Source organism: Xiphophorus maculatus, chromosome 9 (assembly GCF_002775205.1).
Source record: "Xiphophorus maculatus strain JP 163 A chromosome 9, X_maculatus-5.0-male, whole genome shotgun sequence".
NCBI lineage: Eukaryota > Metazoa > Chordata > Actinopteri > Cyprinodontiformes > Poeciliidae > Xiphophorus > Xiphophorus maculatus.
In genome coordinates this window covers 6,283,163-6,295,579 of record NC_036451.1, presented here as the reverse complement: position 1 = coordinate 6,295,579, position 12,417 = coordinate 6,283,163, and the positions used below count along the sequence as shown (strand labels likewise).

Below are 12,417 nucleotides of genomic sequence, written 5' to 3'. Positions count from 1 at the left end.
GTCGCTGAAAAAGGTTTGTGGATGTCGCCGACAGAGCCGGCTGAAAGGAGTCAGACGCAGCCTTGGCGGACGCCTCGTGACTGAGTGACTCGACAGGAACAAAACAGACTATTTCTCTCTCTTATTGTGTAAATACTGATTACCTCTTCAAGGAGAAAATAGCTGAAGACTGTTTATACAAACAGGAGAATAAAACCTCAATTTCTGAGGCTTGAGGACAAACTTAATAATAATAAAAAAAACATCCAGCAAACTTGTGTAAAGAAAATTATACTTTTTAACTTTTCATATGTGACGTGTTATATGCTCTTTCACTTTGAAATCCGTAAATAAATGCAGAGCAATTAACTAACTTATGCTGAATTCATATTCACATTCTTTAGATTTGTGTTTGTAAATCTTACGCAATTTTCCTTCAAATTTGAAGTATTCTCTAACTTAGGTTGGTCTAATCAGTTAAAATGCAGTTTAAAAAAATGAAAAATTGTGGTTGTAAAACAACACAATATTAAAAAGTTAAAGGCAGATGAATATTTCAGAAATATCTCTGCTGCTATGTGAGAACTGTATGGGAATGCCCTCTATGGGCATACAAGAATATGCTCACATATACGCACACAAACGCAGCTGCAAAATAAACAGATCCATTAAAATCAGTGTTATCATACAGTGTGCAGTCTGAATGATGACCTCGAGACACCTGCAGCATTTAGCCTGTGGTGAAGAGCCTGAAACTGGGTCATGTTTGGGAACCTCTGGAGTCTATCTGGGGCTGTTAATATTACTGCTGTTTTGGCTTCATTCCTTCGGCAAAGACGGCTGTTACTGGCAGTAAAATATCCAGTCTGCTAAATAGGTCAAATTTATGGATTCACTAACTTTCTCAAGAGAAAAAATGGATGGATAACTCTGTTCAGGCGGAGAAACGTTAATGTCAGATGGGTTGTAAAAAATACATATATAGGTCCAATCTAAGTTTTTTTATATGCTTGATCAGACTAGACAACTCTAGAATAATTTTTTATTTATCACACAGTGTGGAAATTGACAGCGTCAAAGGGATGGGAAAGTAGACACGAACCTTAAACAATTAAATAAAGAAAATTACACCAAAATAATGGAAATATATCAATATAGTTTGGTTATGTATAAAATAACATGCTCCAAATGGTTCAAGCAAGTAGATAATGTCTGTTTTGTTTAAATTGTGTTTTTACATGTGTTTAAAATACATCAACACAAACAACATTGTTCTCACTGGGACAGATTTAGATATAAAATCCGTTCCTTTCTACCAAAAAGTCTGTTTCTGACATAAAAAGGCTATTTATTAAATGATAATACATTGTAGATGGGATATAATTGTTGAAAAAAGGAAATTCTTGGTTTTTTATTCATATTTGATAAAGTCATATACAGATGTGCAACTTCAAAATCTTAATTTTACTTCCAGTTAGAAAAAAAGTGTTAGTAAAATTAAAATATCACTAAATATAAATATAAATCAGTAAGGGGTATGAATGAAGTTGGAAAATTAGGAAAAGAGAAACTTGATCTTATCTTTTAATTGTGTGGTTTTTTTTTTTTAAAGAATTCTGAGGAAAAAGGCAGATTTATTTTTCTTTCAGTGGCCCTAATCCTAGTTTTTGGTAGTTTTTGGTTCAATAGTGTTATTGAAATTGAAGAGAAATACGAACAAATGGTGTCCTTGACTAAAGGAGGCTGTTTACTTCATCCAAACAGCAGCACATAAAGGCTCTTTGATGTTGTCGACACTGCAGTGTTGCAGGCGTTAACAGGATTGGGTCGGGTTCTGGTTGACACACGGACACATTCACAAGTGCGGATAATCGCACAAATACCCCCCTGACTGGACCCGCAGCTAAATACTGTGGACAAATCAACAAATCCACGGTCGACATCAACAATGTCGAACTCATGCATGAATATGTACGCTGCCTAGCCAGTGTTTGCTTGCCTAACAGAATTAAGCTTTCCTGTTGATGAATCTCTGTCACTGAAGTGTACACAAGGGTTTTTATCAAAGCTTTGCTGCAGAAGGGCAGTTTGAAGGTGCTTGTGACCCTTTATAGAAAACGAACACTTGCAATATGAAGTCCAATTTAAAAAGGCTTTATGACACACGGCGAAAGCAAAATAATAAGAGAAGGTAAACGTCAATTCTACAACGTATTGGTGAATCACTCTTCTTTTATTGTGCTTAGGAAAGTAAACATGTTTCTCCTCAGTACTGAAAGGACAACAAATTTGTAGAGCGAATGCTGTTATGTTTGTGCAATTTTCAATCTCACTACGAAGGACAAGTTATTGTGAAGCTATGTCTGGTTTATTTTGTTTCAATCCAAGAAGGTAGAATACTTCACCCAGAACAGTGGAAAATAAAAGAAAACTGAACAAAAGCAAAACAAACAAAAAGAGCATACCTTCATCGACATCTTCTTCCTCATTATGGGAGGTGACCTGCTCCCTTTCTTCAATGTTTCTTTCTGCTTCCCTCTGAAGGCTCACCACTTCATACACAGCGTCACTCTGACTCACCCTGTCAGGGGCCTGCTGTGTAAACAAACAAACACATAATCACAAATGTTTAAATGTTGCACTTGTATAGCGCTTTGCCAAGTCAGGGAACTCCAAAACTCTATACACTATATTCACTCATTCGTGCACATTTTCACACACTGATGGTGATGAGCTCCATTATGTCCACAGCTGCCCTGGAGCAGACTGACAGGAGTGAGGCTGTCCACCATACCACTGAGAAAGCAGATTGAAAATAACTTCACAAGTAGAATGTAAAATTTATGTGTCCAGTTAGTCACTTGGTAAAGAAAAAAAAAACACACACATGTTGATTCCTATAAAACAAATAAACTGAAGCACTTTTTCAAATCATATTAAATATTTTAAGTGGTCAGAGTGTCTAATGACATCTATGATCTGTTTGCTTGCAGTATAAAAACAAGGTGACTATTAACCATTTCTCTTCACCTTTCACTTTTCAAAATGGGAAATATAATAGAACATGCCACTGAAGTCAGGCAGATTTTTGCTGTTCAACAGGACTCAACAAATGGCAACAAGAAAATTTCTTCTACTTGTCCATACCTAACATCAAAGCAATAATAAACAGCTAAAAGATTAAAACAACTGGAACTGTGACAAACAAAGGTGGACAAGGACGCACGTTTATCTTGACACCATGTAATGATGATAAGGAAGGTATAAAAACAAAACACAAAAATGTTACTGTTAGAAAACTGCAGCATTTTTTGTGAGATTAAGCTGCATAAAACAAAAGGATTACTTTTTATTGAAAGCCTCCTACACATATTTGACTGAGAAGCTAACAAACACAGAGGACATACAGTGTCTTACTATGAAGACTCTCACAATATTGTATCTCTGTCTGCAGGACATAAATATTTTTCACATAGACATTAGCAGGAAGGTTATATCTGGCCACTACACATTTATTTTGTTTTCTTTTGTGGTTTTGTTTTAAAAAAAAAATCCCCAATAACAAATGTATGTCAAAACCGACTGTAAAGCAGCAAGATCAAGATTGTTTTGGTGCAACATGAGCAGGTAGTGGATATAAAGAACTTGATTCAATCATCATAGCTTGACATGAAAACTAGCATTATAAACTGGAAATAAAGTGACTGAATAGACAAATAGTCTGATTTTTATGTTTTTCTTAAAATATATTAAGAATGCATGAATAACTTGAGGAAAAGAAAATTCCCACTTAAAACTATAACATTGTTTTATTGCTAAGTTAACAACTTCAGTTAATGAAGAATCTGACTCAATACAACATTCTTCTCTGAAAAACTAAAAGTAGCATAGCAGGTCCTAACGTGGATCTTAAATGTACCTAAAAGCAATAAAGAAAGTGTAAGTGAACACAGATACCATCAGATCTGACCTTCTGTGTCACAGGCAGCTGATGTTTATTTCTAGTCTATTCAATTACTTTGGTGCTAGTGCCCATCTCTTCCACCTAGAGAAAAAAAACATGGATCAATGAGCTGCATTGATCCGCCCACTCGCATGGCATCTAATGACTAACTCCAGTCAGAGCCGACAACTCGAAATAGCTGAGGATATCCAGCCTGGACTATTTCTGGAAAAATAATCTACAGAGACTTGAGGAAATAATTTGCTTTGGTTTTCAGCGGCCTCTTCAAGAGATTAGTGAACTACATAAATTATTCACACCGATTTAAAAACAAGACAAATAAATTTGGACAAAAAAAAGGCTCCTGGGACATACGTGACATGGATTTTGAATTATGCAAAAATAATCAATGCATCAAGAGAAGTGAAACATTTTCCACTGGTTGCGCTTATGCCGCATAATATCAATTTATGTGCACAAAAAGTCTACTACTGATTAGTTACTAACACAATATTACATCTACAAAAGACATATTTCGGTGCTTTTCTGTGCAGATTAATATATTTCTAAGAGTTTTATGATTGTCCACAAATTCACAGTTAATTTTACAGTTTTGCTAAATTGTAATGAAAATAAACATGTATTTATAAAAAATTTAAGTAAATATGTAAAAAAAAAATTTATATCTAGAAATATCAGAAATCAGAAGAAGTGATCACAATAATTTTATCAGGAAGATTGGGAGGGTAAGCAAGCATATGTTACGTTATTTTATTGTTGTGTATGTAACAGGTCTCTCTTGTAAATGAGATAATGCGTCTCAAGAGATTTAGGCAGCACAAATAAAGAATTATACATTCAGACTATATGTTTGTCCCTTTTGTGGCTTAGTAATGAAACTATCTCTGCAGACTGTATCACATTCCAAAAATGTAACATGCAACAAATATATCGATAAAAAAAAAAATCTAAACATAAAATATGCAATAAATTAAAAGATTCTGACCCCCACTATTAATAAAATGTCTTGAAGTTAAATAGACATTTCTGCTTTTCTGGGCATCAGTTGTTACATTTACTCTGTAAGCGATCCAGCTCCTTTTAGAAGAATTTTGTTTTTCTCCTTTTATTTCAGAATCCATGTTATTACTAGAGATATTTCAAGTGGTTTGGTTTATTACAGCTTTAAAACCAAGGAAGAACATTCAGCACTGGCAGGCTTGTTTAAAAGAATAGTAAGCCGTTGAGCAAACAACTCCTATAGGTTAACAGACGGGTCAATGGCACTTCATATTAATGTTTTCCTTCCCAAAATAAGGCAAGAGGATTGCATATTTATTGTGTTTGTACCACCTCTGATTGTCATCTTCAGTGAAAACTTCTACACAATATTATCTTTTAATTAGCTTGGAACCACAGAACTAGCCCAGCACCCTTCCATTTACCGAAGAGATAACAAGAGAAGCAATCAGGCGAACGAGTCAAAGCGCTGCTGTTAATTACCCAAAAGCAAATAATGAGACAGAGCCTCTTATTAGCTTTCACAATCCAAAGCTTCCCCACACCTCACTGATTCACCAGGTCCCTGTGGCCAACTAAAAGATTTGCTTTCTAAAACAGAGAAGAGGAAGCTTATGGCTTAACAGTTTGTTTAAGCACCAGCAGAAAATTGCTCAGGCTGCATGTGTTCGTGTCACACTCCTGTTTGAACACTTTGGACGGCAAGTCAAAAGGTCAAGTATGGACCTTTTGTGTCTGCAAAAAATAAACAAAATATAAAAATTATTGTGTTTTTCTTTTTTTTTGAAGGCTTACATTATTTTAAAAAGTATATTACAGTACATACTTCAGAGTATTGGTCATTCTCCAAGAATCCTGAAGGTGAAAGCTGCTCCACAGCCATTTTTTATTGTTTTATATTTTAAATGATTTTACTTTATGAATGTGAAAAAATCAGCTAACAATTGGAATCAATCTGATTGGTCACCTGCCACTTCTTTTTTGTTGTTATTTTGGATCTTCATTTTGTAAAGTAGTTTGCCTTGTTGCTATAATGTATTATACAAATATTTGCTTTGACGGTCAAAAACTGGACTTGCACACTGGCCTTTTTAAAAATTTTTGATTGATTGCATTCATTTTGTTGGTATTTAATTTCATTTGTCCATCCTCAACAGCAGGAACAGAATATGGATCAATCTTTCTGTGAAAATGTGCAACTGGCTGCACTTTGGACTCTCCTGTTTTAAAATATTAGTAAAAACCTGTTTTACAGTGACTAGTGGGATGTCACCTCTGTTTCAACTATTACTGACTAATATATATATATATAGTGCTGTTCTCATAACTTCTTATATTTTAATTGTAAAAAGTATTTAAGAAGCAATGGAAGCACTGCACATATTTCCAATCTGCTTTGTGAACCTCTACATCACAATACTTGCCCTCCAAAATGAAACTCTGCTTGTCTAGGGAGAATAGATCGAGTTCAGAATTAATACAATCTGGGTTGTTTTATCCCCCTGACACCAATTCTGAAATAAGTCAATAAACTTAACATGACCCGAGTAAAACTGCAAAACAATAAATCGCTAATAGCCGACAGCTGACAGATTCGTAGCCAGAAGCTACCACTGAGACTCAATCAGCTGAACTGACCTGCTCAGGTTGGCTTTTTAAATATTTAATAATGCCTAAATGCATTGGCTCTGCTGCAACACAAACATTACTGCTCTATATTTTACAAAAGATTAATAAATCATTGCTGACAAAAATGACCAGGAACATAATTTTATTTAATGCAACAAAATCAATGTTTGGGAAAATAGGACCACTAGTTTTCCAAATACTGATTCTCAAATTTTATAGCAAGATTTCAAAATCCAAGTATCACAAGGACATTCGGCTTATTTTAGCGATTTACTCTCCTGCAGATATTAACACAGCTCCGATGTGCCAGTACTAAAAAAATAATAAAAGACATTGATAAAAAGCAAACCTATAAGTATATTTTGTCTTTGTTCAAATGTATAAAACAAGAAAATAAAAAATAAAAAAAAGCAACCAAGTCAAGAACAAAATGCCTTTATGCCTCAACACTTTGTTATTGAGCTTCTTTTTTCCACTGACTGATGCCGGGGCACAAAGCATTTCACAGTCAGTGAATCATACACACCCACATGTCGCGTAGGTTCATCAGCCAACATATTTAATCAGAATAAAAGAATATATAAAGGCTCAACATGTAAGGGGAGCAGATATTAATAGTTGCAGCAAACCAACCTGCCGCAGTTTGAGGTAGAACGTTTCGCTGAAGGTCTTTCGGCTGAAGTACCAAAAGCGTTCGTTTGACGGATAGACCCTGACGAGAGTTTCCAACAGGAAGCGAACAGGTTCCACCACTTCGGTCACCACCAGGTCCACGGCCACTGTCATGTAGACCTGCTTATCTAGAGATGGAAACGAACAAAAATAAAGTTAACATCTGTGTTTGATTTCTTACTAAATTCAGTCACTAAGATAGATAGATGGCATTTATTGTCATTGAACAGAATTCAACGAAATTTCCATTGCAGCTCCCGTGCAAAAGGTCAAATATATACAGTAAAAATAAGCAAACACACAATAATAATAATAACAATATATACAACTAAATTAACTAAAGGCACTCAACCATCCAAAGAAGTAGCAGCAGGTCCAATTATGGCAAAGTACAGATAATGTGACAGTGCAAAATGCAGAACAATATGACTGTGTGGGGGTGGGGGATATGTATGTGTGACTGCGAGGTTATGATATGTGTGGGGGGGGGGGCGGCAGGGAGTAATGGCTCTGACGGCTGTGGGGAAGAAACTGTTTCTCAGTCTATTTGTTGTAGTCCATATATTCCTGTACCACTTGCATGATGGCAGCGGCACAAACAGTCTGTGGCCCGGGTGGCTGGGATCCATGGCTATGGATCCAGCTCTCTTCTTGACCCGGCCTGTGTAAATGGAGTCCAGGTCTTGGAGGGGGCATCCCATAATGCCTTGTGCTGTTCTCACCACCCGTGTCAGTTGTTTCCTCTCCAATGCTGTGCAGCTACCATACCACACAGTCATGTTGAGGCAGAGTATGCTCTCGATCATCGCCCTGTAAAAGTTCACGAGCAGCCGTGAGGAAAGTCCAGCCCGTCTCAGTTTCCTGAGGAAGAAGAGCCTTTGTTGTGCTTTCTTCACCAGGTGGGAGGTGTTTGTGTTCCAGGAGAGGTCAGACGTGATGTGGAGGCCCAGGAACTTGATGTTGTCCACACATTCCACACTTCTCCATCTATGAGAAGGGGAGTGTGATCCGTCTTCCTGGACCTTCTGTAGTGCACAATGACCTCCTTGGTCTTCCCTGTGTTCAGCACCAAGTTGTTGGCTGAACACCACTGAGTGAGCTGCAGAATCTCCTCTCTGTAGTCTGTTTAGTAAAATCTGTTTATTTGTTTATTTGGATAAAGCTGAAATTATAAATTAGGTGTACACTATAATAGAGAAATAAAAAACTGTTAAAGCATCTGTACCTCCTAGATAGAAAATGTTTCACATTTAAACTCCCAAATAAAGTGTTTAGTGTCAAATGTTTTTTTTTAACTTTTTATTTATTTATGTATATGTCTTACACAGACATATACGCAGATCCATCCTTGTCCCAGTTCACATTTTACATCTTATTAACATTTTATTAATACAATCCTTCCTTTCAGACATTTGACATACAATAAGTGTACATGTTGTTTAATTCCAACACTGGCACGTCATCTGGAGAGTACTGATGACAGAAAAAGCAAAGAGAAATGCATTTCCCTCAGATAAACATTAACCTCATTAAGAAAAACTAATATTCATTAACTACTTCCATAACAGTTACAGTGAAAATAACAGCAATAGACATAGGGAAAATAAAAACTAAAGTAATAATAGTACATACTTCTAATAATAATAATATACAAGAAAATAAATAGAGGTGTCAGGGTTTCAGTATGTATCTAGTTGAAGGTTAGCTAAACTTTGCTTTTAATCAATAAAGGTTACCCAAACTGGATTTAATATTGCTGGTTCCAACTAAAATACAAATGCTGAGTTAAGAAACTGTATCCTGTATGTCCACCACACCCCTTATTGGATAAGAGCATGGCTCCAATAACCTGTTGGCAAAAGGCTAGATGGGCTGTTAAACTGTTAAACCAACCAGAAAACCTTTTTTGAAGACAAACCTTTAGGTGTGTCTTCATTCAGAGGCTGGAAGGCGGCCATGTTGGGATTCCACGTTCCTGTGATAACGTAGGCTTTTCCATCTGAGCTCTTTCCCATTGATTCCTACAAAAGGAGTCGAGTAATAAAATGTATTTATTTATCCCCAGCAATATTTATGTTTTTACCTACCATCTTATTAATCATGCAATAACACCAGGTTTTTACTGGCCAGTTTTCATGTTTCTATAAACTAATTCAGTCTCACAATCAGCATAACAGATGGTTTATTTGATCAATCAATACATTTTAACGAGGTGTTTCACAGTAACAGTCACATGCATTGATTTCAGTTAGAATTAAACCCTTTAAGGCCAGTAATAAAATGAGTCAAATGAAGTCACACATACCATGTCAAGAAGATGCATGTCACTGTTGCAGACTTTCTGCCCGGGACTCAGCAGCATCCCAAAACACCTTAACAGAAGACAAAGGAGGCACAACCCACAAATCAATACCCACTAATTCCAAGGCAGAGCTACAGCCTGCCTTCATCAGTCAAGTTATCAGAGAGAAAAGAAAATGGAGAGAAAAAAAAGATGTGAATCCACACTCAGATACAGTATCTATTCCGAAGACATCTCAGACAAACGTCTTAGCTTGTACTTTACCGTCTGATTGTATTTATGCCTAATTACCATTGGATACTTTAAACTAGTAAATTAGTTTTAATGTCTTAATAACCAGAACAGATAGAAAATAGGCTAAGAGGTCTCTGTTGTTATAGTCTTTAATCTTGCTCCTATAGAAGCTTAGAGTTGGGTGATATGTACAGCAAAAAAAAGCTAATTTCTTAAATGTTTAAACTCTAAGATAGCAGATGTTTCAATACAAATGTAGAGAATTTAATGAAACATTTTAATAACAACCAATGGGATTTATTTAATAGCAATTGTCATAAACAAAACAATTTCCTTAAAAGAATTGCAGGACTTTATGGACTAATAAGCACGCTTTCTGAACTTGTAATACATGGTTGTTTAAATAAGATGGGCAGAAATTACAAGTCCAAGCAAATGCAAATCAAGTTCTCACTACTGTGCGTAGCCTCTTTTCCATGTCTCGTTTATCTTTAATGAGCTACAAAATCTCACTTAAAAGAGAGATTTCATTAGGTCCTTTCTCCACTTATATTATCATGTGAGTAGGGAGAGATTTTTTGGCCCAAGTTCCTTCAAATTATCTCTCAATAAGGTAAAGTCCTCTCATCTTTAGGTTGCAAAGATTTTTCCAGTTTCTGACCCAAACTGCATAAGGACGCATTTACAGTCTAGTTAATCACTGAAGCAACATTTGTACACTCAAAGCACAAAGTACACCCTGTTGCAATTACAATTTCAGAGTTTTACATATCTGGACATGAATAATCTGAAATTTGCAAAGTTCTAATGTGGCCTCACGTTTAGAACAAGAGACACAAATCATCCAATCACATCAATCTAGATAAAATAAAAACAGGCAAAGCCAAAATTAAAAAGGTATGTGTGAAAATTTAGGTACACCCTCATACCTCTGTAGTTAGCTGAAGCATCTTTAGCTGTCTTAGAGGAATTTTATCCCAACATTACTTTCCTGCTTGCATGACCCAGTTTCAGACAGATGGCTTCATGTTTGGTTGTGGAGTATTTTGGTGTCCTGGTCGACCCAATGAAAACAGCCATTGGTGTGATGCGATACGCTGCGTTTAACATTATAACAAACTTGCAGAGGCTTTTGCATGGTCTGACTGTGGGGTGAATTTCCCCAGAGTGTCTATTCCTGGGAAGACAGGCAGCAACCGTCCTGAATGGTCTCCAATAACAACAGTAATTGCTTCTCTGAAGTCACTGTTGAAGTCTTTACTCCGTGGAACTCTGTTAATATCCATTTGTTGTTTCCAGCCAGGGAAACTAAACTGCTGTCACAGAGGTGGTCGGACTTCCTGATGAAATCTGAGAACAAGTCTAACACCATTTGACTGCCACAACATATTATGAAAAACTAAACTGTATTCCTAAGGAACAGATAATATAAATATAAATAAATTAAGGGTCACAATCAATGTAAATAGACATGAGAATAATCTCTTTGAAGAACATAGAGGTTTCAATGTCTGAATAAGAAAAAAAAAAAAGAGAGGGCAGATTTTTGTCTCAATCTCATAGCTCCAGAGGTGTGAAGATGAAAAAGGGGAAATTATCTAGTTTTTCCAGTGTTACTCAAGCATATAAACAAACAGTGGGCCGCAGAAATTTGAATGTGACTTTAAAACATAGTCTGCGCTGTTGTTCACGGAGTTCATGAGGAGCAAGCATTAAACAGCTTTTAAGCCCAGAATATTCTATCCTCCTTGTTTATTTTAGATGTGGAACAGAGACACATGTTGAAATCCTTTATGTTGATAAAACCAATCATTACCAAAATACCATCACATAAAAGATAAGTCCATAAATGTTTTGTGCACCATTAACTGGGTTAATGCTCCGTTGTACAGAAAGAGTAAATGAGTTAAAGTATAAGACAGGAAAGGTTCTATAATGGTATGTAGAAAAGTAGAACTATGTCAGCCTTTCAGTACAACAATTTAAATACCCAGTTTTTAAAAACAGAGTCAGTTCCTAAACGTGCAGACTTGTGGTCAAGCTAGCCTCAAGATATTTCTGACTTGTTTATGAAAATGGGATTATTTATTTATTGAATTGTTTATCCCATAAGCTATATTATGACACTTGGGTCTTTAAGGCAAGTCCATCACCATGCCAGCAGTTGCTGAGATACCTAAAAAGCACCCAATTTCAGGGCGATAGGGGTGGAATAGATTTTTCCTGATATGCTGGAGGGTTTGAGTATTGTTGGCCAGCTGATTTGCCTCTTTAATGTTCCATAGAGGACCGAGGAAGAACCTGCTGAGTGGTAGGGTGGTGGTCCCAATTAAGTCCTTAGAAAACTTTTTAAACTAATTTGAATAGTAAGAGCTTTGTGTGTAACTCAGATCAATTGGAATGTATGTGACTGAATTTAAATTACTTTTTTTTTGTAAAGTGCCTTGAATTACATTTGTTGTGTATTGGCGCTATATAAATGAACTGAACAGAGTTTTTAAGGAAGAGGACGGGAACGTGTGCTTCAGCAATCGAGGAATAATTCTTCTCAGAGTTCCTTGGACAGTCTACTCTTCGGTAAGGAAGACTCTGACTGACTTTCAGACCTCAGATTCACGAGGATCAGGGTGGCTCTTGT

The 12,417-nt window shown here is 36.2% G+C and overlaps 1 protein-coding gene across 1 annotated transcript in view; it reads right to left on the bottom strand.

Moving 5' to 3' along the window:
• The window catches only part of rabgap1l (RAB GTPase activating protein 1 like), a 116,870-nt gene that overhangs the window by 87,546 nt on the left and 16,907 nt on the right, over window positions 1-12,417 (bottom strand). The window contains exons 8-11 of the mRNA XM_023339056.1: window positions 9,549-9,615; window positions 9,162-9,264; window positions 7,205-7,371; window positions 2,445-2,574 (exon numbers count right to left, since the gene is read on the bottom strand). Coding sequence (XP_023194824.1) covers window positions 2,445-2,574; window positions 7,205-7,371; window positions 9,162-9,264; window positions 9,549-9,615 — 467 coding nt within the window. The remainder of the gene's footprint in view (window positions 1-2,444; window positions 2,575-7,204; window positions 7,372-9,161; window positions 9,265-9,548; window positions 9,616-12,417) is intronic.